The 26275-nt window shown below is 44.4% G+C and overlaps 1 protein-coding gene across 1 annotated transcript in view; it reads left to right on the top strand.

The window, feature by feature from the left end:
* Nucleotides 1–26275, top strand: part of CEP135 (centrosomal protein 135) — a 278727-nt gene that overhangs the window by 28614 nt on the left and 223838 nt on the right. Inside the window, exons 4-6 of the mRNA XM_069200895.1 lie at nucleotides 10596–10763; nucleotides 11837–11978; nucleotides 16904–16988. Of these exons, the coding sequence (XP_069056996.1) occupies nucleotides 10596–10763; nucleotides 11837–11978; nucleotides 16904–16988 (395 nt within the window). The remainder of the gene's footprint in view (nucleotides 1–10595; nucleotides 10764–11836; nucleotides 11979–16903; nucleotides 16989–26275) is intronic.

Genomic DNA, 26275 nt, shown 5'->3' with positions numbered 1-26275 from the left:
CAGATTAAGCACTGCTATTGGTTGGCTTTCTTGTCACTCTCATTTACTTGTCTCTTATTCAGTGGCTTTTGATGGAAGCTGTCCTGGCATGTGATGGGTACCTAAGGTACTTACATCTTATACCAGGTATCCCCTATTAGTGTAGTGTAGGCAGTGTCTAGAAGCCAGAAGACGTAGCTGTGGATGAGCAGTCAAGGCTTATCTAGAAGACATGCAAAGCTTGTGCTATGTAGTCACACAGCACTTACAAACATGAAAGAAAACACTCAGTGTTACGAGAATAAAGGGTCTTTATTACAGTAACACAGTACCAAAACACTTAATAGGCAACCCTCCAATAGGAGGTAAGTAAACACACCAAATGTGACTAGTTATCAGTAATAGGTATTAAAAGTGGTAGAAAACAGTGCAAATGCAAATAGTCAATAGTGACCCCAGGGGGAGCCCAAACCATATACTAAAAAACATGGAATGCAAACACAGGATCCCCACCTAGGTAAGTGGAATGTGTAGGGGGGAGCTAGGGTTACTAGGAAACCACAAAGGTAAGTACCACAGTGCCCCCTAGCAACAAGGAAGAAAGGAATAAGTTACTGGATTTCCCCCCAAACCACCCACAAGGAAGGGAAAGCAGAAAATGCAACACCCAGACAAGATTGCAAGAAACCAGCAGTGGATTCCTAAAGAGGAAGACCTGTGGAAGAAGGGGACGAAGTCTAGAAGTCACAGAAGTGTCCAGGGGAGCAGGAGCTACTACCCACCCAGCTGTGGTTGCAGGAGTTGGTCGATGGTAGGACGAAGACGGTCATTAATACAGCCCTGGAGCAGGTGAATATTTCCTGGAGGATGCAGTCGACTTCCCACGCCAGATGGATGATTTCCGTTGGTGAGTGGTTTGGAAAAGCCACCAACAAGCCTTGGCTTGGTCGAGGTGAAGCAAAAGTGGAGCTTCTGGGGACTAGCAAGGTCCAGGAGGACTCAACCCATGGGGGAAGTCCTACGGGGACCCTCAGCAAGGCAGAGAGTCCAAAGAAAAAGAGGCAGTCCTCACAGGAGTCCTGCTGGATGAGGAACCAGGAGTCACAGTGGAGCTCACTCAGCACGACTGGAGAAGGGTACTACACCGCAGGAGAAACATGCAGAGGGCTGTGCATCGCAGGAAGGATTGCTGGGGCCTGGGTTACACGGAACCTGAAGATCCCTTGGAAGAGATGCAAACAAGCCTTGGTAGCTGCAAGAGATGCGGCGCACGGGGGTACTGTCCTGCATGGGAAGGCCAGGGCTTACCTCCACCAAAGTTTGACAGCTGGTAGAGTGGACCACGAGGAGTACTCCAGACCACCACCTGTGATGCAGGATCCACGCAGCTCAGGATGAGAGGACATCCACACAGCCGGTCGTTGTTGCGTATGGTCCCTGGAGATGGAGGGGAGTGACTCCATCACTCCAAGGGAGATTCCTTCTTGTGCAGACGAAACACTTGCCGCCCTCAGAAGATGCACTGCCGGTGAAGTGTTGCAGAAGCTGGAAGGAGTCGTGGAAACAATGTTGCAAGCAGAGTCTTCGTCGTGAATGCAGATTGTTGGTTCCTGGAGGGTCCAGTCACGGTTCCAGTGGCTAGAAGTCAAAGTAGAGGTTGCTGAGGAGTCCTGCTGGAATCTTACAAACCGAATCAGATGACCCACCCAAGAGAGAGACCATAAATAGCCCTGAAAGGGGGATTGGTCACCTAGCTAGGTGATTACCTATCGGGATGGGGCTCTGACGTCACCTACCTGACCTGGCCACTCAGATGCTATCAGAGGTCCCTGCCAACCTTGTGTTCAAGATGGCAGAGCCCAGGAACCCTCTGGAGGAGCTCTGGGCACCTATCCTGGGATGGTGATGGACAGGGGAGTGGTCACTCCCCTTTCCATTGTCCAGTTTCGTGCCAGAGGAGGGACTGGAGGTCCCTGAACCAGTGTTGACTGGTTTATACATGGAGGTCACCAAATGTGCCCTTCAAAGCATACCAGTGGCTTGGGGAGGATACCCCTCCAAAGCCATGTAACACCTATTTTCAAAATGAAAACCTGCCTTCGTGGGCTTGATCTGTTCGAGCAGCAGGAGGGCAGAAAGCTGTTTGAGGGGTGTCAGCAGCTTGGGCTGCATGGAAAACCCCAGAAGGCTGGTAGGAGCAATGCTGGGGGTCATCTAAGGAGCCCCCAGAGTGCATGGAATCATACTTCCAATACTGGCAACAGTATTGGGGTATGATTCCGACATGTTTGATACAAAACATGCCTAGTTTCGGAGTTACCGTTATGTAGCTGGACATAGGTAGTGACCTATGTCCAGTACACGCATAAAATGGTGTCCCTGCACTCATGAAGTCCAGGAAAATGGAACTGGAGTTTGTAGGGGCACCTCTGCTAGTGCAGGGGTGCACTCACACACAGGTACTTGCACCCTGCCCTCTGTGCTATGAGGGCCTGCCATAGGGTTGACTTACAGTGGCCTGGTGCAGTGACCTATAGTGAAAAGTGTGCATGCACCCTTACACGCAGGCTGCAATGGCAGGCCTGCAGATCCACTTTGCATTGGCTCTATATGGGTGGCATAATACATGCTGCAGCCCATGGGGATCTCCTAGTACCACAATTCCCTGGGCACCTGGGTACCATATACTAAGGACTTACATGGGGGCACAAGAATGCCAAATGTAGGCTGTAAGTGGTTCAAGCAACCAAATTTAAAAGGAGAGAGAGCATAGTCACTGGGGTCCTGGTTAGCAGGATCCTAGTGAATAGTGTCCAACACACTGACAAACAGGCTAAAAGTGGGGGTAACCATTCTAAAAACAGGCTACTTTCCTACAACTTTCCTTCCTCTTCTTGTGTTTGTCCCCCCCCAGAGCATAGCCGCTTTAACATTCCTTTGATGGGATGACTTGTATCCTTCCACTGCTCACATTCAGGGAGATCGTTTTTTCTTTTTCTTAACTAAACATTGGAGAGTGTGTTTGTTTTCCCTGTCCCTTATGTGTTGCTTCCCCATCAAATAACCGCCTCTACCTTTAAGCTAATTGTCTGTTCAACTTGTATAACAGAACCTGATGCTCAACAGTGTTCCCTCACAGGCTAATGTCTGTTTTCTGGGTTAAGAAACTGATAGTATTGATTTGTGGATTTGAAGGTTTCTTCTTTCTGTTAGTGTGAATCCATACAGCAATTCCCTTTCATAGCAGGAGGTGAACATTCCAATGCTTCTTTTTCAATTGTGGAATACGTTTTTTCAGGCCCCTTTAAGGTTCTTGACGCAAAAACCATTACTCTTTCTTTACCATCAAGTTGCTGCAACAATGCCGCACCTAACCCGTGATCACTTGCATCTGTTACTATTATGGTCACGTCCTCCGGATTGTACGGTTTCAGTGTTATTGCTTTTACTACGGCTTGTTTAACCAAGTCAAATGCCTCTTGACAACCCTCCGACCACACAATTGTACTTCCTTTCTTCATCACTTCCCTCAGGACATCCACTTTGTCTGCAAAATGATCTATACATTTAGTATAATACTCTGCCAACCCTAGGAACGATCTTAGTTGCTCCGTATTTTGTGGAGAAGGAGCCTTTTCAATTGCATTCAATAGGTTTAACTTCGGTTTAATTCCACCCTGGTTCAAAGTATGCCCCAAATACTCTACTTCCTTCACACAAAATTTTCCCTTTTTTTTTTTTTACAGATAGTAAGTCCTGCTTTTTCCAATCTTTTTAACACTTCACCCAACACATCATCATGCATCTGTTTGTTCTCTCCCCATATTAATACATCATCCTGAAACACTAACGTATTTGAAACATCACCTAAAACTTTTTGCATCACTCTGGAATACAGCAGCTGCTGAAGCCGGCCCAAACGGCATTCTTTTAAATCAAAAAGCACCCTCAGTTGTTATGAAGGACGCTAAACTACGATAACTTTTTAACAACCGTATTTGATGGTAAGCACTGGATAGGTCTAATGTAGTACACTACGTGCTTTGTGTACCTTTGGTGTAACATTTTCTTTTAAAACAATACGATGTTCAAAACCCTTTAGACATCCTAATTTCCCACTAAATAGATCAGGAAACATGGAAATCCATTCATTATCCATTCATTATCACTGCTTGTCTCCATCAATGATACTTGTTTGGGATGATTGGGATTTAACACCATTCCTAACACACGTTGTTCCTTCCAACCCAGCAATGACGTTCCTTGTTTGACTACATATATTTTTCCAGTTGCCTTCCTGTTTTTCAATTCAATGTCTGCTTGAAAATAACCCAAAATGAGAAGTTTCCCACCACAATAACCTTCCGGTCCCACATCTGTTTTCATAAGTGTATTGTTCTTCAAAGTTTCCCATACTTGCTCGTCTATCAAGGTAAAAGGTGAGCAAGAATCTGCCCATACTTGTACTTGCTTCCCTGTTATTTCAACAGCACACTTAGGTGGATTGTATTCATTATCCTTCTTATCATTTTTAGTACACACTAGTGTCTTTTCTTCCTCAACTACTAGGACTTCTAGTTCATCTTCTTCACTTGCACATAAGTCATTGGTTTTAAAGTTCACATTCCCATCTTCTACTATATTCACCGATTTTTTTTTTTTTTTTCTTTTTTTTTTCAAATCTGTTTTCCTTAATTGTCCTGCATACTCTTGCAAAATGTCCAACTTTCCGACATTTAAAACATTTGCAGTTGAAAGCAGGACAATTCTTTGCCTCAGCTAAATATTTACTGCTGCCACACCTAAAACATTCTTTCCTTTTTCCATACTCCTCCACAAATCCTGCCTTTCTTCTGTTTTCCTCCTCAAGTTTGTTTGTAAATCTCCTGCTAATCTTCCCTTTATGTACTAAACTACTCTATTTATTTTCCAAATCCGTGCACTTCAGTTCTTTAACATACTGAGATGTATTATGTGTCTTGCCATTTCTATGGTTTTGTCCAATGTGGGGTTTCTTAAACTTAGTCCTTAATTTTTGTATCTCGTACTCTGTTTATAAATTTGTCTCTTATAATCTCGTCATTTAGAGCTTTAAATTTGCAAGTATTCGCCAACCGTCTCAGCATGGTTATATTTTGATCTACAGTTTCTTCTTGTTTTTGCATGCAGGAAAAAAATGTGTGTCTCTCCAACACAATATTGATTTTTTTTTCCATAGTTCTCAGTTAGTGCTCTTATGGCACCTTCATACACTTCTTCATCCTCTTGGTCAGCATCTCCACTTTCTTCTCTTGTATTATGTGTTGTTAGAGTTTTTAAAAGTTTCCTGCCCTCCACGCCTAAACAGTGTTTGAGAATGGCTAATTTCCTTCTTTCAACATATGATTCACCTCCTATAGCATCCAGGTAGGTTTCAAATGCCGCTCTCCAGTCCTCCCCTATCATACATGGTTCCCCTGGATCCTGTAAAAATATTAGAGGAGGTGGTATCATTTGTGAAGCCATGTTCTTTGTATATATTAACCGCAACGTTTAATAACAATTCCTTAGTTCAGCTGTGCGTATCAGTGTATTTAATTTGTAAGCAATAATCCACACTGTTAGCTTGTTTTGCATTAACTGCTGTACTCAGCAGCGAAATAAATTTTTTGCTTTGTGCTTGTTGCTGGGACGTTGCGCATGTAACAGAGTTAATTGTCTATGTGCGTGCAGCTTCTCGTTTCCTAACGTGTGCGCGCGTCCAGGCGCGTGCAGCCCTTTGCATGTATCGGTGTTTCTTAGATTGCGCGCATGCCTGAGTGAACTGTGTTTATGCACGCTCTCCATGTACCATATCAAATATTTGCCGTCACTTTCCTTTCATGTAAATCTCCTTTCATGTTTCACTGTTTCATTTGCCACTCCGTGAACAAATACAATGTTGCGCTGTATTTGCCTCGTAGAATCCGTGGTACGGATTATGCTGTGAATTCAACCAGGGGTCACTTGCCTTTGTTGTATCCTGCCTTCTCCCGCTCGCCACCACTTTTACGATAAGTCGTGGTTCGTGAAGTATCTTTATTGACATAAGCTTATAGATAACGACCCCTGGTTCAGCCGTCTTCCACAACAACTGCCACTGCTCTCTAATCAATTTTTCCAGTTGCTAGGAGACGATATGATTCCAGGAAAGAACTTCACAAAGAACTATCATAACTAAACATGTTTATCAAGAATATAACAGTTATCAGATGGGAAAGGATTGTGAAGCACCCGGAGACCCTGGAGTTGGTGGATACCAAAATCAGGGAGCAGGTAGAGATATTGGATAACCTGATTAAGGAGGAGAGAAGCTTGTTCCTGGCAAAGACCCATGAGGCACTTTTTACTAATATAAGGGAGCTCTTGGCGCAAGATATTAAACGTACACACATGAGCCAGAAGGAAGCTCCTTGGTACACTAAAGCGTGTAGGCTGGCCAAAGCACAACTACTGATAGCAGCTAAATCCAAAATAGGTCACAACCAGTGATATGCAGGGCAAACTATAAGAAAACATTGGAAATTGCTAAGAGGGACTGGGAAAACACACTCTGGGAAGAGCTGTGCCATGCCATGGCGACAAAGAATAACTCAATGTTTTGGGGCGCCCTGGCATTGAGAAAAAAATGATGCAAGAAGTACCTTGTCCAACCCCAGGATTGGGTATCTCACTTTAGTAATCATTGTGCAATAATGTTACAGCATGTGTGGGCATTCAGTAAATCAAATATGCCAAAGTATGGATGAACCAATCAACAGTATAATTTACCTAGGGAGCACTTGCACTTTAGCACTAATCAGCAGTGGTAAAGTGCTCAGACAGTAAACCAGCAAAAACAGAGTCTAGTAAACCATAAAAACAGGAGGTCAAAAAGCTGCCAGGTCTCATAGGGCCATATGGCCATGTTGCGCTTTATTATGAGGCCCGGACAAAAGCCCAGCAACTGCACGTGGGTGATGGAAGATTTTGCCTAGGTTTGGTACTTCACTTTAAATGTTAGATGCATCTGTGAAGGATTTGCTAGAATAGGTACATGAGAAAGCATGGATGAGTTATTCTAATGTATGAATTCCAGGATTGAGGTCCTGCATTCGTATAACTGTTTTTAAATTTGCTATGAGTTCTTAACTGTCTTTTTATTAAAAAAGCATCAACACTTTCATACAATTATGGGCTAACATGGCCAAATTCGTAAAACTGTTATGTGCAAGTGGGATGGGTATCTGCAATTTATTTGTATGAATTTGTTGAGTTTCAAACACACAATATTTAAAGATCAAAATAAAGTCACGAATGAATGAATTATTGACTATGCGTTTATAAATTGGTGTGATTCTAGCTAGTTCTCCAGTTAACATGCTGCCATGTATGGGGGCATCAACTGACACCTCCGAGCAAGCTATAAAGTGAACAAACGGGAGCATGTCGCACTTGTATGTATTTTGAATTTCTGGGGCTGTATCATGTTGTGTTCTTTTTGTAGTTGCAGGAAACTTTTCAGTCCCTTTGTCTCCACCATGTCTTCCCTTCTAAATATACCTGTGGTTATCCATCTAGAAAAACACCCTTCAGTTTTGACACTTCTTGTAGGAAAATACCCACCCACAGTGGGGTTTCCTTTATGACCTTTTCTTTCCACGCTGTGTAGACACCGCATTGTTCCACACTTGCACAGTTGCTTGTGTCGTTACTGGCAGTCCCCCTGCTTTGGCCCCATCCCCTAATATCTAGTGTGGGTATGTCACTTTGCCCATTGCCAATCCGTCTAACTACTGCAGGGCCGTCTTTTGGGGCATATACCCTGCCATTTAGCATCTGGAGTTGGAAAGACCAGTATATAATTTTGCATTTGACAATGTGATTTTCCCATTGTACACTGTTCTATAAAGAGCCATACTTGAGGTTCTCCATCACAGAGTAGGGAACTTAAATCTATTTCCAAACATTGACAGAAGCATTCAGATACAACATAAGGAACATTCTGTAATACAGAGAGTAATTTTGGTATGGTAATTCTATTAAAACCAGCTGGTTTCCCTAGCAGAGGAAATGTTAGTGTACGCCACTAAATGCAGAGAGCACTACCTCCAGGTTGCGTTCCAGTCCTTCCTGGAGTCTCTCTCCAGTAGTGTGGGCAGCTTACATCCTTCTCTCAGCAGGAAGGCAGACAGGCTTCTAGCTGCTTCAGAACAGGTATACAGCTTTTCCAGCAACAAATGTAGACGTAAGGTGATTTTCACTCACCTCTGGAAGATTGTCTATTAGGCAAACACCAGCCCGGATTACACAGCAGCTCTCTGCAGAATACTCCCTTCCTTGGTCATAGTTAGTGCAAAGAACAGGGCAAGCACATAGAATAAGAATTTTACACAAGTGAAGTGAGCCTGTAGATTTCCTCTTCAGTGACTCAGTTGTAAAGGTCTGATGACACGACTGATTCTAAAACACAGTATGCTGCCACCACTGCTCTACATGTCAAATCCAATGACAGGGGCAATATTCTTGTGTCTAAAATGAGGGCCCACTTGGAGTGTGCCCCATCAGGTGAAAGGATAAGTCAAGGTCCTCTCATAGTCAGGGACAGCCCCAGGCTTCTGCACACGTTAGTTTAACGTGATATTGGGGCCAAAAATCAAATGTCGTTATACCAGATACACGCAGGCAGAATCTCACAGCTGGAGAACATGCCTGTCTACTATTCAGTGGACATTCCTGTCCCATGAGTCCCCTAGCCCACCTTGCCTGCCCTGAGTTTAAATATAGATTATATTACCAAATCACCGTTATAATCTGCCTCTCCCTGCAGATGACACACTTCAAGCTGTGACACACATGTATGAAGTAGAGTCAGTAAGAGTTGAGAACTCTTGCCCACTATCAGGTTGCCATATCCATTGGAGCCCTAGCTTTTCATTGGCCCTTCTTCAGCTCAGCGTCCTCGTCCAGTATTTGGTGATCTTGTCTCCAGGTTGTCAGCCTTCCTTCCTCTGCTTCTGTTTCAATGGACAGTTGCCTAAGTGATAAGTTAACCCCACTCCTAGACTATGGACCCTCATGTGCTTGTGTCTCCGGTCCTTTTGTAAACAATTTTCCGAGGCGTCCTGTGTTGGTTATTTTCTGGAGCATCCGCCATTTCCCACACATTGCCATAATTGCACCACTCCCTCAACCCAAAGCAATTTAATGTCTGCTATTGGAGCAACCACCTCCAACAAATTATAGTAAAACTGTCCATCATCGATGTTCTGCCCGTACGTGTTCAGGAAGGCCACTTCCGTCCCATCTAACCTGCCTTGTAGTAACAAGCATCTACCCGCCACATCTGCTTCCTTGTATGTCAATACAAATGGGAGGCCTGGAGCAAACCAGACCGCCACCTCCCCAGGAATAGGAGGAGTAGTTAGCACTATGCATTTGTCCCCTCCATTTTTTTTCAGTTTGGGGGCTTTCTGATCAGGGAGGTGGGGCTCCTGCAAACAGGCTATATCCACCTTTCGCTTCTTCAGCAAGTCCAGCACTCTTTAGCGTTTTTGATAGGACCCAAACCCTGTACATTCCAAGTCAGGAGTTTCAAGTTACGCATGATGCCACTTGTTGAGTTGTACAGTGGAAACTCTAAAAGGGCCTTTCCTATCATATCCACGGCATCTTCAGAACATCAACCAAAAAAACATTACAACATTTAACCCCTCTGATTACTCCCCCTCACCTCCACCCGGACAAGGAACATTACAACAAATACTTGTTCTCGCCCACCCTTTCTGATGTGCCAGGACTTGCATCATCATCATCATCATCCCCTCCTCTCTTATGGACCCCTATTCAAAATGATCCCTGCCTTCCAATTTTCCCTTCACTGTCTCAGTGTTCATTGCAATTGACATATAGACCTCACTATCACCCGCAATTACTTTCCTGGGCCACTCCTTGTTTCAATAGGAGACCAGAGTCTCGTCAGTGTTGCCATATCCACCATCACAGAGGCGCTTCCAGGATTCCAACCCCACCACCCCCAACAATCTTGAGTCTAAGTAACTTACGCAGTTGTATGCTTGGCGTACCATGTCCCAACCAACCATTATATCCCTCTTTAGCTTACACGTTAGAAGTGTTCACAGGATATTATGTTGCCTTAGCAAAGACATTCAAGACAAAAAGTTTAAATTGAATATGTCACATTGCTTTATCATGACCTACCTTAATTTGCAACTTATTGCCTTGTATAAATTTGCAGAAACCTTTTATTGTTTTTAAATATCAACGTTAGAACCATGCTCCTCTCCACCTCACTTTCTTCACGTATGATTAACCCTGTGGTATTCTATTCTGTTGCCTGACATGGGCAAAGTGATGGTGTAAATTGTGATGGGATCTTTGAAGAACAGGCAAACGTGATACTGTGTTTATCAATTCACAGTTTAGTGAACAGTAATACAGATCAAATATTTTACATTTCGTCATTGGAAGTCTACATTATTGTGTCACTGTATAGGATTTGTGGAAGCAGCACCTTTATGGGATGTCATATTGCTGACACAAGGTGCAGTTTTAATTGCTTCAGCCGTACTTGTTCAATAATATATTTTTCCTTAAAGATTTGAAGGCCTCTCTAAGGAAGATTGAACACCAGACAGCTGACTTAAAGTTTTTGAATAACCAGTATATCCATAAAATCCGTCTATTGGAGAAAGATGGCAAGGCGAAGACTGAACGAATACAGCAGCTTCAAGAAAAGAATCTCCAAGCTGTGGTGCAAACGCCAGGTAGAGTTTTTTTAACTTAACATTTCATTGCAGTCAGAATTACCATTCAGTATGAATTAAGGATTTCGAGGTATTAGTGTTAATGACATTTTGTAGCTTAGAGTCCAGATTCACTATTGTAGTTAAACTTCCTAATTCAAGATCCATAAGGACAATATTATGATGTGAAGTAAGAAAGTTTAAACAAAAGCGTGTCTGCTTTGTTATGAACCAGGAATGAGTGTAGCCCTAAGACTACATTTAAATCTAAATCACTCTTTCCTCTTTTGGAAATATTGATTTTTGAGGGTACATTCTGTGTATGCTGGTAAAGGCTACATACCAGCTAACCTATAATATTGTCAGTACTACTGTGGCAAGGTCAGTGCGAGACACTGTCCCCCTGCAATTAAGTGGTTGGTTAAACATTGTGTTCTTTCCACTCCCAGCACTCTTGGACATTTCAGTCTGGTTTCCTTTTCTCTAAATATATAATTGAATCTATATATTTCAAAAACAGTCTTTCCAGAACACAGTACATTTTTGTTCTTGGTGACTCCTATAAGATATGTCTTAAATAGGCATGTGTTATGTCTTCTTTGTCTGATTTTATAACGTAATTTTATTCTATTTTGATAGCCGCCTCTTTATGGTGGACATGTCTTTGGGGATTTACCTATTTGCACCACCCCAGCGCTCTTTTTCAAACTGTCTGTCGCACATAAATACGTTTTTCTATGGAGGTGAGCATGTTTTAAAGTAACTAAAGATTTACACATCGAAAAACATGATACCGTAGGGTCCTAGGTGATTTTAATGTCCACTTGCACATTGTAGGCAAGGTTTAGGTGATTCACTGAATATCACTTTCACAGCACCCACATTTTAACTTTACTTGCAACACAGGAAGATAAAACACTGATGGAGATCGACTTTCCAGTAATTTAAGTGTATCCTTGAGATAGGCATAGGTACACAATAGCACTTTACATTTTTATATTAAGAAATACACAAATAGATTTATGGGGACAACAAATAAAGCAGAAACATGCTCTCTTCAGTTTTGAGGCTTATGGATATGATTATTTTTTTAGGTGGTAAGAAAAGAACTATTCCGTTCAGACGTCAGCGAATGCAGATTGACCAGCCAGTCTCTCCGTCTGGATTTAGTGCCCAGCCAGTTCCTCAGCCAGAAGATCCTTATATTGCAGACCTTCTCCAGGTAGCTGACAACAGGTAAGGTTGACCTTGGACATCATATGTATTTACTTGACCACAAGGTATGTCACTGTTGTTTAGTGTGTTTTTTGTAGAAGTTTATGCTGGAGCGTGGTGACTTAAAAGTGCTTGGGGACAGAAAAGGGCAGGTAGAGGATACGGATTGAAGAAAGCATGGAAGGAGAAGCAAAGTGAAACAAAAGGGTATTTTTTAGAATAAGGTCGGTGTGTTCAGATGCTCCAGGTCAGTTACCTACATTGGTATTGTTTGCTGAGCTACCTGCGAATACAGTAAGCTAGGTTCTAACATGTAATTCCAGGTGATGTTGTAATTATTCACATTGGGTAATATTACTGTACTGATGACTTTCTGAAAATAGAATTGTGCTTATGAATAAACGCTCTACCACAATACAGATATTTAAATCAGGATGATGAAGTATTCAGCCTGATCATGGCCAATCAACAAAGGGATCCGTTAGATGGTTAATTTACGAAGAAGGGGAGGGCATAAAACCACATGATCAATAGCATTTGTCAAGATTTCTGACAGGAATTTGTAGCAAAGAACAACATATTGCTTGGGACAAAATGCCTATCATCTCCTGAGGCCACCAAAAAATGGCTGTGCGTTCATGAGATGATAAATTCTGTTGGTGTGACAGCACAGTATTGAGATCACAAAGTGCAGGTATGATGACAGGTCACAGATAAAGGAACAAGTCGTCACTAAGAGGAGAACAGATGGGCAACCCACTGAACCACGTCCATCCCCCATGGAAATGATTGAAACTACCTTCATGCCCGAGTCACTGACAAAAGTCGGCAGTATTGACACCCCTAAGTGCCTGTCCTATAGATGTGTCACTTCATTGTCCTCCAGAACCCCAAAATCTGTATTGGGTTTTGGGTCACCATTGTCACAGCAAAGCCATGTGTAATGTATAACCAAGGCACTCCTTTCAACAGTCCGGTTCTGCCATAGATCCTACTGGGAAAATTAATTGTTGTACTTCGTAGTTGGATGGTCCACACGTTAAAAAAGCATGGGCTGTCTTGCCAATGTTGAGGAATGACACATTCACATTAGGATGACAGAAGTTTACCTATGCAAGTGTAAGAGCTCCATATATGACACACAGAAGTTATTTTGTCATGCTCCCCCGATATAAAACTATGCATTGACTTTTCCAGCAGAGTGCACAGTAGAACAGGAAGAAGAGAGAGATGGCATGGAGTTCTGAGACGAGGGGGCAGATATGGGCGATCTGATCACTGCAGCATCTGTGGGCATCACACTTATGAGATTTACTGCACCTCTACCAACAAATGTGTAGCACAGGCTCGGAGCAACATCACCAACTTCAGGAGCAAGACACCATTAATATCACTTCCCAGCAACAGAAACAAATGAGAAGCCAGAGGGCTGCCGTGAGGGCAAGGGCTAAAAGTCCAAAAACAGCATAGAGGGTCATGGAAGCATTCCATTTGCCTGGGAATTTTATAGTTTGAAAGGATCAATGCTGACAGCAGATCAGCTGTTGAATACAATTTCTGTCCTGAGGAAGAAAGGTGAGGGCATAAAGTAGGATTCAGGTCAGTCATTGAATGGCACAGGTCATTAGCCACAAAAACTTTGGCTATGGCAGAGGCAGTGACTGCTGTATGTGCATCCCTTCCTGATAAATCCCTCACCTATAAATGAAGGCAATTTATTTTGCTAATAGGATTCAGGGATGTGGAAGGTTGTGAACAAGCTTGCTAATGCCACTGGTGTACTGTCTCTTCAAACATACTGTTGGGCATCAACTTGCCTGGCTAGCAGGACTACTTGACTTGACTTGGAAGTCCAGTCCTTTCCCACACGTGGTAGTTTGTGGCTTCCCTTTCCACAGTTGTTGCTCTGTTGACTTGTGACTTGCAAACAGTGATTGTGTTCCTTCTACTGTTTCTTGGCACCGGTTTCAGTGTGGCAGGAGGAAGCGTGGTCTCGCGTGAGTGGCTTACTGCATCAAAATCTATATGTATCACTAATTTCCAGGTCTTTCTCACTCAGTATCTTATAAAAGGGTTAACCTGATAATATTTATTGGGATAAAAATTTGACTTTCAGATTTTTCAGATATGGTCAAACTTCCTCCACCTGTGCAAATAGTGGTTTGTACTGGGTTTTGAAACTCCTAAATGAGGCCTAAATGGCACATCTGTTTCTTGTGAGGACCTTCGTTTTTCTATGAACCATTTTGAGCACATGGGAACTATAAAATGAAAAATGAGCAAACTGAAAGTGCGCCGCAAAGCAACTGAACAGTAATTTTTTCAATGAGGTTGACGTTCGTTTCTTGATCATTATTGTTCCTCTACTCCTATTTTTCCAGTGTCCTGAAGATCTATGGCATCCTGTAGCATTATCAAGCACCTGCCTAGCTCTTTCCTAGAGCTGTTCAATGCCTGATGTATTCTTTTACTTGTTACCATCACCACTGTTCGTCTTAGTCTTTGCCTGGAGGGTTTTTGCAAAATTGGGGTTTTCTTCCATAGTGTCCATTTCTAGGAGAGACAGGTCCATTCCAATGATATTTAAGGCATAATGAGACATACTGGCTAATGAAAGGAGTCCTGAGTCCTCGGGCAAACCGAGCAAAGACAGATGCAGCGTTCCTTGCATCCTGCTATTGACATACACAGGTTTTTAAGAAATAGGGTCCCCACAAACTGCCAAAAAGTTACATTTTAAGGAGACAACTGGGGGCACAGGAAAACTGGCAGGGGTTGCACATCATTTGTGCTGGTATTGGATCTTTATCGCCACAACCATTGCACCAAAGGATAAGCCAACCAAATGATTGCAGCCTGGGGCCTGTACAATGTTTGTTCTTCATCTGTTTCTTTGATTCTTATGATAGCCACATGACTTCTGTAAGCTCTCTACCTTAGTCACTAGTTTAAGGGTAGGGCCTTAATTTGTTAAGGAGGTGCTAAATCAACTTCTCATGACATCCTTCTGGCCATTGCTGTTTCCAGCTATTACTTTTTGTAATCTTCCCCATGTTGGAGCTGGTAACTGTTATACTAAAAAAGGTTACATGCTTGCGTGGGAAGCTGTCTGTTGTACATTTTACACTTTGTTATGAACACCTGTGACCTCCCCCCCCCTTCCAACAGCTATGGACTAGCGATTTGTATTGCAGATTAACATTTGTAGGGATGTGCATTGCATGTGTCCGAGGACCACTTACTTTCCAGAATGTCTTTATCCCATTGACTGGTATCAGTTCACCTGATGGCAGTAGTCACACATTCCAGAGGAATGTTTTTTTAAAGGTAAAATAGGATCCACAGTCTGTGTCTCCCGGAACAGGTGAGTAGTGCCTGGCAAGTTGTCTTTTAACAGGGGGGCCTGAGCAGGACTTGTCCCAGGTAAAGCGTATTGGTAAGAGCCTTATTTAAATGGAAGGAGAGACTCAGAGCTTGTTTGGCCAGGCTGAAGTACCTCTCTCAAGACTTTGGTCTTAACTTCCTCAGTGGAAGGTTGAAGATCAAGAACCTCCACTGCCCTTCACACAGACATAGCAAAGGAGGTGCTGTCTGCCAAGGCAGGGCCTGGAGGTGAAACCTGTCTAGTGTCTGGGGAGGTATCCAGACCATTGGCATTCTGGAGATCATCGTACCAGTTATCCTCCTTATATGGCTGGGCAAATGTGTCCCCAGACAAACAATTTGTGGTGGACATGGATGCTTCCAAAGGGAACAAAGAGAACATACCAGAGTCATAAAGGTGGCTGAATGGTGGTTGCTCAGTTAAAGCAGCGCAGACCTCTGTTGAGGCGGTAGCCAGCACTTGCACTATGGGATTGGCATCAGTGGATCGTGTTTTGACAGTGGTTATGGTGCCAAAGGGAGGACCACCACCAAAAATGGTTTGGAACACGGAGCGAAACCAAAGGGCCCTGTTGGCTGCAGCATGGCGTCACGGATTGTTCAATTTGCAGCAGCATAGATTCGGGGTGTCGCAGGACAAAGGTCGGAATCGGCTTTAAAGTGTAGCAACTTTGGGAATGTGAACTGGAGGCATGATGATGCCCTTGTGTCCTCTCAGGAGAAAGAATGGCAGGATGGGGCAGAGTCCCACTTGAACCTCTTATGGTTTTTTTTTTCTTGCACTTACCTGAGGACTTGGACCTCAACGGTGATCTGTGGCCTCGGGGTGGAACCTGCCTTTGGACTTCAGCTGATCACAACATTGAGTCTTGCTGTGTTTTACCACAAAAAGCTTCGCTTAGCGGTCCCAGGTGGCATGGGGTGCATCAGGATGCACTCACTGCTGGCCTTGGAGCCGTGGTCTACCCCTAGGCATCACAGGTAAACCACATATGGGTCAGTCACAGACATCTGTTTGCGACTTTCCCCACAGGCTTTGAACCTTGTAGATTTGGAAGTGATATTTTCCCTTGCACAATGAAGAAGTTTAGTTCAAAAGAGTGATCCCAGAGAGATGTGGGGTTGTTCCAAATCCGCATCTGTTGGTAAGGAAAGAAAGGAACTGATGTCCGCGCACGTGGGTGGCACCTATATAGAGCCCCACTCGTCACTTCCATAGCAGAGCAGCATCAGTGCGGAGCCCTATGGCACCCCCTTTCAACGCCAGAGGCACGATTTTCCTTATCCATTCTGATGCCTCAGGAGTATTTTAAAAGTGAGGAATCTGTGGTTAGTTTCTACCAGAAGAGTGTTAGCAAAGGTATGTAAATTATTCATTAATCCTATTTTCATTGTTTGAGTACCTAAACAGAAAATGCTTCTCCTGCCTCTGCCATTGGGTCACACTCAAATGGTCAAGGCATCATGTACAACCTCTTCTTTCAATTGTTTTTTAAACACTTTTTGAATTCTAGTTTATCATTAACCAAAAGTGATAAAATATATTTCTGCATATATTGCAGAATTCAGGAACTGCAGCAAGATGTAGTGACACTCAGGGAAAAGTTGGAGGCGTCGGAACGTGGAATTAAAAACCTTACAAAGCAGGTAATATGAAAATATTGGTTCGATTTGTTTTAACACAATTTGAATTTCTGTTATTATTTCAGGTCTATAAACTACCAATTTGTTTATAGGTTTTGTATAGTGTCTCAGGCAGCCACTAGATTCCTAAAAAGGCTTCATAATGAATATTGGTAATTTAGTGGTGTTTCCTGTATGTATGAGAAGTTGCTATCATTTCCTCCTCAGTTGGGAGAAATAAGTTGATAAATCTTTTTAAAACATTCTGTTCTCTGGAGGCCTGGGACATGGTCCTGAAAAGCATACAACGTTCTAAATTACATTTTTAAAGTTTGTTTTATTCAGAGTGTATCTCCGCAAAGTCTGAGGACTTTGTGTGAAAAAGAGGTGTACAGCTTTGTATTACACTAGCTTCCAACTTTGCTGCAGATTTTTGGACCTCCAGAAAGTACAAAGGTAATTTTTTTTCAACTGCCACCAACATTTGCTCGACCATGCTTATTCACGGGTTGGCAGCGATGGATTCCTTGATCCTGGTCTAGCACATCCCATTGCCTAATGCTGAGTTATTACTAGAACGAGAAGTAGCTCAGAAGTTTAGCCAAGCTTTGCTGCTCCTCGCTGCTTGCTGGCTAAGTTCAGTGTCCATGTATTTCTTTTCTTTTTAAGGCTTGAAAGCATTACTTTGGCTGCTATTTAAATAGAGCCTGCCTACCTGGCAGCCTGCGTGAACAAGGACATGTCCTGGAAGCATCTTCAATATAAAAAATTATTGGATATGTTCCTAGTGTTGACACAATTCTGATGTCACTACCAGTACCAATTGAGATAGAACACTGGTGCTAATGAGATACGTCTGGGTCATGTCTGTACCATGACCTACATTATGTCATGCTGAAGTCTTCATCTGGTATGGAAAGTTTTTGCCACTTCTAAACCTGTGCATAATTGGAGATTATTTAATCTCTGATCCGACTGCTCTGATCTTCTAGTGAGAAAATTGCAATTGGATTAGCGCCAGTGAGATCTCCATAGGAGTGCTCATCTATAATTTGAGGAAGAGGACAACTTCCCTGTATGATAAAAAAATCTGTCTTTAGTGATTCAGGGTTAGGAGTTCTGGATCTAAATGGAATCCTGCTGATTTGAAGCCTGAGAAGCTGGGTTGATGCCTGCGCATAGCCTGGGTGTCCACCTTGGACCACAGGACTCAACTGTAGATCCCAGAGAGCAGTGTAAATTCTCTCATGAACTATAGGAGAATTACAATGAAGCACTTTGCTCCTGCCGTTGCTATGCCTATTTGCCTGTTAATGTCTATTGGTATGCTGCCTTGATTTAGCAGAACTATTTGTTAAAAAAAAAAAGGATCACTGAGGAAGCGAAGGTAGTGTTTACTTAGATTAAGGTTTAGTGTTCTGGGATAATCGAACAGCCCTCAAAGGGTTTTGAATCTATTAAAGACCAAATGATGTCCTAATTTTTAGTTTTAACATTATCTGTGCTACTGCTTGCTAGTATTCTTTTATCATTCTGATTCATCTAATGATGGTATGAGTAATATGCCTGATATTCCAATTAGACATTTATAATAAACATTGTTATACCATTTTTAGCTTGTGCCTCAAATTTCGGAGTTATGACTTATGGGGTCCTCTTTTGATCATCTGCAGTTTCCTACTCTTGTGAGCTAAGTAATTTTGCCATGGTTTGCTCACCTTCCTAATAAGGCTATTAGGGTCAAAGGTAACAACATATCTTTGTACCAAACATGGGGCCCAGTTCCTGAGAGGTATTTATAGCGCTCAGGTGCTCTGTCGTCGTACCTCAGATGCCTAATATGATGTCCACAGGAATGATAGATGTTATCTTCCTCACAGTAGAAAAGAAGTCCCCTTAGACTTTTCAAGGTTCAGTAAGATACTAAAAAGGGGTTTCCACAAAGGGCTACTTGTACTATAACCCTGGCCAACAATTCATTTGAACAGATTTCCCCTTAACTGGAAAAAGAAATGTGTAGTGGTGGCTGGCCATTTATATTCTTTTCAACTAGTGTACTCTTGGGTTGTGATAAATGCAACTGCAGCTGATACTAGGTATTTCACAATGTATAAGGTAGTTAATGTACCTTCTGCATATACCAGTATGTAATGAAATTGAATTTCCACTACATATATATGTATAGCAGCAAGCATTTTAATGGCAGATGTGTACATTCTGCAGGGGGAGCCTGTTTGGGTCCAATATCTCTGTAGAGACAAATGTGGCCTGTTTTGGCTGTATACACTGCCTGTCTTCAGAGACATAGGTAGGATGTGGAAGCTACTAGAATCATGTTGGTTGAGCTAATCAACATATACCGACAGCTGAGACAGTATGGGCTCATTACGATCCCAGCGGTCGGCGATAATATGGCAGTAAGTACCGCCAACAGGCTGGCTGCCACATTATGACATTAGTGGGTTGGCTGAGACCAACCTGCCAATGTACCACTCCGACCGCCACGACGGTAACAGCTGCCATTGTTCCGCCTACAGGTTTATGACCCCGCCTGCGAATGCCACGAAAACCATGGCAGTAGGCCATATCAGTGACCATGAATTCCTTTCCTGTCACTGATAGAGGGTCCCCTCCACCCCTCCAGTTATCCCCATACCCCCTACATCTATGCCCCTCCCTACAGACACACACACACGCATGCACACTCATTCACACATACATACACGCATGCATACATCCAATCAAACACACATCTGCACACACTTCCATACATACACGCATTCACATTTCACAACATACAGGCACTCACACTCCCATACATGCACATACGCATTCAACACACACCTGCATTCACGCACACACATACATTCACACACCCCCACATACATTCACACACCCCCACACACACACACGCACGCAACAACCCCCATCTCCCCCTCCCATGTCGGAGACCTGACTTACCTGGATCCAGGGGTTCCTCCAGCAGAAAACAGGACGGGGCACTACTACCACCATCAACGCCTGTCAGCGTTCATAATACGGCTGGCGGTGGTCTACTGGCGTGGTGCTGCTGGTGGTAGCAGTGTCACCTTACTGCCATCAGCCGGCATGGCCACAGCCGGATTCCCACCATTCTTGTTGTGGAAATCCAGCTGTGGTCATAATATGGCAGATGACTGGTAGCCGTGGCGACGGTCTTTTGGCACCCGTCGCCGCGTCAGTAGGCGGTTTTTACCGCCAAGTTTAAAATGAGGGCCTGTGTCCGTATAAGTACTACAGTTTTGCCAACTGTACATATGTCCTTGAGTGGAGGCAATAACCCACACATTATAAGAGCTGTTATTGAAACCTGCCAGGTAGTTTTGGAAGGCGTTTCCTTTTTGGTAGTGTAGAAAATACTCTAGATACATGTGATACATCTAAATACAATTCTTCTAGATAAACATAGGATTTATTACTATGTCTTTACTTCTATGTATGACAACAGAAGAAGAGCAGTAAAGATCGTGGGGAATAGTATTTGCCAACCTTTTGTGCTGGTACACATAAACACTGTCATGCAAGTTGAGCATGGCATTTCTTTTGCAGTAGATCATGGGATAAAGCTCTTTGGAAACATTGGCACTGTTGCAGAGGTTGGTTTCAGCAATGTCAAAGGAGGTGTAGAAATTCTAGCTGGCAGACAGAGATATGTGGAACTTATTCTTGGAATGGAGAAGCAAAACTTCCCCAATTTATTTTGCAAGTATACATGAATAAAGGCTGAGATACTTTACGGTATACCTCAATCGAAATTTAAGAAAGGGTATGTTGAATTCAAATCTAAGAAACAAGGTAAGAGGAACTCTAAAAAGAAGATGTTGGACCAGGCCCTTTGTGCACGCTCACTCTCAAACCTTTTGCCTTCACCCCTCCTGTTTTGCTGAATTTGTTTTTGTTGACTTTAAGACTCTGCACACGTTACCGCTGCTAGCCAGTGCTAAAGTGCTTTCTCTAAATGTGGTAAAATTGGCTTACTACTACATGTACCCAGGGCCTGTAAATTTAACGCTACTAGTTGGCTTGCAGCCCTTCTTGTGTCACCCAATTAAGTAACCCTTTTAACAAGCCACAGGCCTTTCGTTGCAGCCTGTGTGTGCAGTTTTGAACTGTAATTTCAACTTTGCAAAATAAACCCTTTGCCATGCTGAAATCATAATTTTTAATACATTTGTTGCCACTTCGGTGGGCGGCTCTAAAAATCCCGATGGCAGTGTATTCAAAAAGTTGGATATGTACATTTAGGTTTCACATGACCTGGAAGTGAAAAACAGTCAAATTTGTTTTTCACTATTGAAAGGTCTACCTCTCCCATAGGATAACATTGGGGTACCTTATCACATTTAACAATTGATAACTTTGGAGTGGCAAGCAAGTAGGCATCTCATGTTTGGTGTCTGAGTAATTGTAGTTTAAATCCTTCTATAAGTGGAAAATCAGTTTTTAAGTCACAATTCTAAAAATGCCACTCTTATAAAATCAGCACTTTCTTATCCTAACCATTTGGTTCCTTGGTCATATGACTAGGTGTAGTTGACAGTTAGCCTTTGTGTAGTCCTCCCAGACAGTATCACAATAGAGAGTCTGGGTGTTGGAAGGAAGGGCCATTCTTGCTAAGAGGGTTCGGGGTAGAGCTGTCACCTACCACTCTTGCACTTCACAGGCACTTGCCCAGCTCACACACAAAGGGCTTCTCACTAGCCTATTGTGCCACCAGACAGACTGGGACCAGGGCAGGGAGGCAGGAAATTCCAGACCCCTCTGCTGGAGGAAACTCCAGACACTTCGGAGTGCACCAGATATAAAAATTGGACTCTGTTGGACTTTTGCTTATGCAGGGTCATCCCCAGTCTTTTTCGCCTCCTGCCTCCTATGTTTTTCTGACATGTTGCTGTTGGCTTTTCAACTCTGAGCACTTTACCACTGCTAACCAGTGCTAAAGTGCATATGCTCTCCTGTTTAAATTGTATGTAAGTGGTTCATCCATGATTGGCATATTTGAATTACTAGTAAGTCCCTAGTAATGTGCACTAGAGGTGCCAGGGCCTGTAAATCAAATGCTACTAGTGGGCCTGCAGCACTGGTTGTGCCACCCACATAAGTAGCTCTGTAATCATGTCTCAGACCTGCCACTGCAGTGTCTGTGTGTGTATTCTTACACTGTAAATTCGACTTGGCAAGTGTACCCACTTGCCAGGCCTAAACCTTCCCTTTCCTTACATGTAAGGCACCCCTAAGGTAGGCCCTAGGTAGCCCCAAGGGCAGGGTGCAGTGTATGGATAAGGTAGGACATATAGTAATGTGGTTTATATGTCCTGACAGTGAAATACTGCCAATTTCGTTTTCACTGTTGCAAGGTCTGTCTCTCTCTCATAGGATAAAATGGGGGCTACCTTTAAATATGATTAAAGTGTAGATTCCCCTAGAGAGTAGATGGACATGTGGAGTTTGGGATCCCTGAACTCACAATTTAAAAATACATCTTTTAGTAAAGTTGATTTTAAGATTGTGAGTTTGGAAATGCCACTTTTAGAAAGTGAGCATTTTCTTGCTTAAACCATTCTGTGACTCTGCCTTGTTTGTGGATTCCCTGTCTGGGTCAGTTTGACAGTTGGGTTGTTTTTCACCTCACACCAGACAGTGACACAAAGGGAGCTGGGGTGTGATCTGCATTTCCTGATTAGCCATCTCTGCTAGGAGGGAGGGGTGGAGTGGTCACTCTCATCTGAAAGGACTGTGCCTGCCTCTGACAATGCTGTCTCCAGCCCCCTGGTGTGTGTCTGAGGCCTTGCCTGGGCAAGGCAGGATTTCACAAGAAGGTGTGAGTCCCCTTTGAAGGAAGGTGACTTCAAAGACTAAAATGGGTATAAGAAGGGCACCCAAACTTACAAACTTTAGAAACCCTTCTGGAATCAAGAGGAACCTCTGCCTGGAGAAGAGCTGATCGCTGAGGAACAAGTGCTGCCCTGCCTGTGACTGTGCTTTGTGGAGCTTTCCTGCAGTGCTGCTTCTGCCTGAGTAAGAGGGCAAAGACTGGACTTTGTGTGCCTTCCATCTTGAAGAAGAAATCTCCAAGGGCTTGATGTAGAGCTTGCCTCCTGTTATTGAAGTCTCAGGGATAGCAAAGACTTCTTCCTGCCAGCACCTGGAGTCTCTGGAGAGACCCCTACTCTGCTCTGTGGTGCCCTTCCAGTTCCTGGGACCCTGAAAGGAGAGGCTGGCAGCCTAAGGACAAAAATACACGCACCGAGTGCCGTGCGGAGAAAAGATCGACGCGAATCCGATCGCGGCTGAGAAAACGACGCGACGCCGGCTCCGCAGCTGAGAAACGACGCCGCAGGAAACGCGACCGGAGAATCGACGCCCGGAGCAGGAGAAACGACGCGCAGCATCGCTGACGAAGGCTGAGAGATCGCAACCAGCGCCGCGGGACTTTCGGACCGTCGCGTGGCTGGCTTTTTCGACGCGCCTCGCCGTGCCGAGCTGTTTTCGACGCATATACCCGTGCAGGGTTATTTTCGACGCACACCGCCCGTGCGGGGTTATTTTTGCCGCAAACCAGGTACATTTTCACGCTAGCAGCGCTAGTGGGTTGTTACAACTACCTAAAGACTCTTTTTATTTTAAACCTTTAAAAAATCATAACTTGACTTGTGTATGTTGGATTTTTGTCGTTTTGGTCTTGTTTTGTCTAGATAAATATTTCCTATTTTTCTAAACTGGTGTTGTGTCATTTTGTAGTGTTTTCATTAAGTTACTGTGTGTGTTAGTACAAATACTTTACGCCCAGCACTCTGAGGTTAAGCCTACTGCTCTGCCAAGCTACCAAGGGGGTAAGCAGGGGTTAGCTGAGGGTGATTCTCTTTTATCCTAACTAGAGTGAGGGTCCTTGCTTGAACAGGGGGTAACCTGACTGTCAACCAAAGACCCCATTTCTAACATTGGTGACCAGCGGTCGGGATTGGACTTGTATTTGTACTTGACATACAGTAATTAAGTGTACACTACTGTTTTGATCTCAGACCACTACGTGACCACATACTACTTGTCTTGTGATTCTGCTTTTTGTTCTCTGATGTCCTCCTGGAAGTATTGATAATATTTTTGGACTTTGTTTTTTGGTTGTGAAGCCTTTGCAGAATGGAAGTCAATTTCTGGCACCTATTTATGTATAAAAAGTGGCAGCTTAAAGCATTTTGCATGGAAAGGGGACTGGCTGTGAACAAGAAATCCAGAAGGGAGGATCTTGAGTCAGCCCTGTTTCAGTATGAATTGAAACGTTGTCAGGCAACACCACCAAATGAGTCTGAGGAGGATGACTACTCCGAAGAGGAGGAAACAGAAAGAGATGAGTGGCTCCTAGCTCGAATCCGGAGTCTGGAAGAGCTAGATGCAGAGCTTGAGAGGGCTGAGGAGGAGAGAGCCTTAGTCCTGGAAAAAGAAAGGATTGCAGCTCAAGAGCTGAGCTGTGAAGAGCTGAAGCTGGAGGCCATGAGGGCTGAGTCCAGTTCAGATGGTGGCAGCAAAAATCTTGTATCCAGTACTGCTGAAGAAGTGCACATGCCCAGAGATGTGGTGCCCTACTTGAAGGAGGGAGTTAACACACGCCAGGAGGTTCAGGGGTATGAGGTAGCTCCAGTGATGCACAGGGTCCCTGAGGTGGATTGGGGAACTGGCATGGGGAGTCATATTCCTACTGGTGGGAGGGACACTCTACTGACTCTAGTTGAGAGTGACAGGGAGAGGGGTTCCCCCCAGGTAGAAGTCCTGGTTATGGAGTGTGAAAACATCCCAGAAGAGTGTGGGTTGAGTGTCAGGGACAGTCAGGTACTGTCTCACCAGTCTCAGGAGGGTGATGTGGGGTGCTTTTTCAAAGCAGAGTCACTGGATGGTTGGGTGAAGGGTACTTTGGTTAATTCATGTGAGGGGCGGAGTGATGTAATTGCTGGAGAGCATATGTCTAGTCCTTATTTTCCAGAGCTATGCCAACACCAGGTGGAGTGTGAGTTCTCTGACCCCAGGGAGCTTACAATGGAGGCAGACTTCTGGGTGAGTACCAGAGAGTCTGAAGAGGCATTTGGGGGTGCTCCTGAGAGGAGTGGTCTAGGTAGTTCCCAACCAGGTGAGGTAGGGAAGGATTGTAGTGTCCCAGGTAGGTCCCAGTGTAGTGGGATGGGTGAGGGACCCCATGTCCAGTCTCAGAGGAGAGGGAATGGGGATGGGTTGAGGCCCAAGGTGCCCGAGATCCGGTCCCAGGTCCTGGAGGGTTCCCTGCGGGAACCCCAGGAGGGGAGCCTAGCCTGTACCATAGGGCCATCTGTTGAGGGAGACCCCACAGTGTCAGGAGAACTTGGGGGGGCGGCTGTAGCCAGCGTCCCACCAGTTCTGGTGTCTGGCAGTACCACTCCTAGTGAGGGGTTGCAGAAGTCCAGACAGAGGGTTGAGAGGGGGTTGCGGACCCTAGTGGAGAACCTGGAGGGTCAGGGGTCAGCTCTGAGTGCAGAGCCCCCCAGGAATGACCTTGGTGAGACCATTTCTGGGCTGGGGGGAATCCAGACTCTGTCAGATGGGCAGAGGTCAGGAGACCTGCGCCAGCCAGACTCTTGTATGGCCCTTGGGGAAAGTGTTTCCCTTGTGGGGGGTAGGTGTGCCCCCCAGGAAGTCCTGGTGCGCCAGGCAATGATTCAACCGCAGGATGGTGACTCTGGGTTGGATGATCAGGTTCAGGGGGTAAACTCTGACCTGATGGGGAGTACGTGTGCTCCCAAGGAAGTCCTGGTGCGCCAGGCAGTGGTTCAACCGCAGGGTAGTGACTGTGGGTTGGATTGCCAGATTCAGGGGGTAAACTCTGACCTGATGGGGGGTAAGTGTGCTCCCAAGGAAGTCCTGGTGTGCCAGGCAGTGGTTCAACCGCAGGGTGGTGACCCTGGGTTGGATGACCAGGTTCAGAGGGTAAACTCTGACCTGGTAGGGGGTAGGTATGCCCCCCAAGAAGTCCTGGTTTGCCAGGCAGTGATCCAGTCTGTGGGTACAGGCCCTGGATTGGGAGGCCAGGTTAAGGGTGTCCCCCCTGACCTGGAGGAAGGGGCTACTGCTAATAGTGCCCCTACCATGTTGTCTTCTGGGGGGGCCGCTCCTAGTTGGGTGGTTCAGGACCCCAGAAGAGAGGGCAGGGGGAGGGAAGCCTCACCCCTGGCCCTGGTCCAACCTGGAGGTACAGACCCCAGGTTGGAGGATCAGTTGCAGGTTAACATCCCTGCACTGATAGAAGA

This window comes from Pleurodeles waltl, chromosome 1_2, assembly GCF_031143425.1.
Source record: "Pleurodeles waltl isolate 20211129_DDA chromosome 1_2, aPleWal1.hap1.20221129, whole genome shotgun sequence".
Classification (NCBI taxonomy): domain Eukaryota; kingdom Metazoa; phylum Chordata; class Amphibia; order Caudata; family Salamandridae; genus Pleurodeles; species Pleurodeles waltl.
The sequence above is the reverse complement of the archived record's forward strand: the minus strand, read 5'-3'. Positions and strand labels throughout refer to the sequence as shown.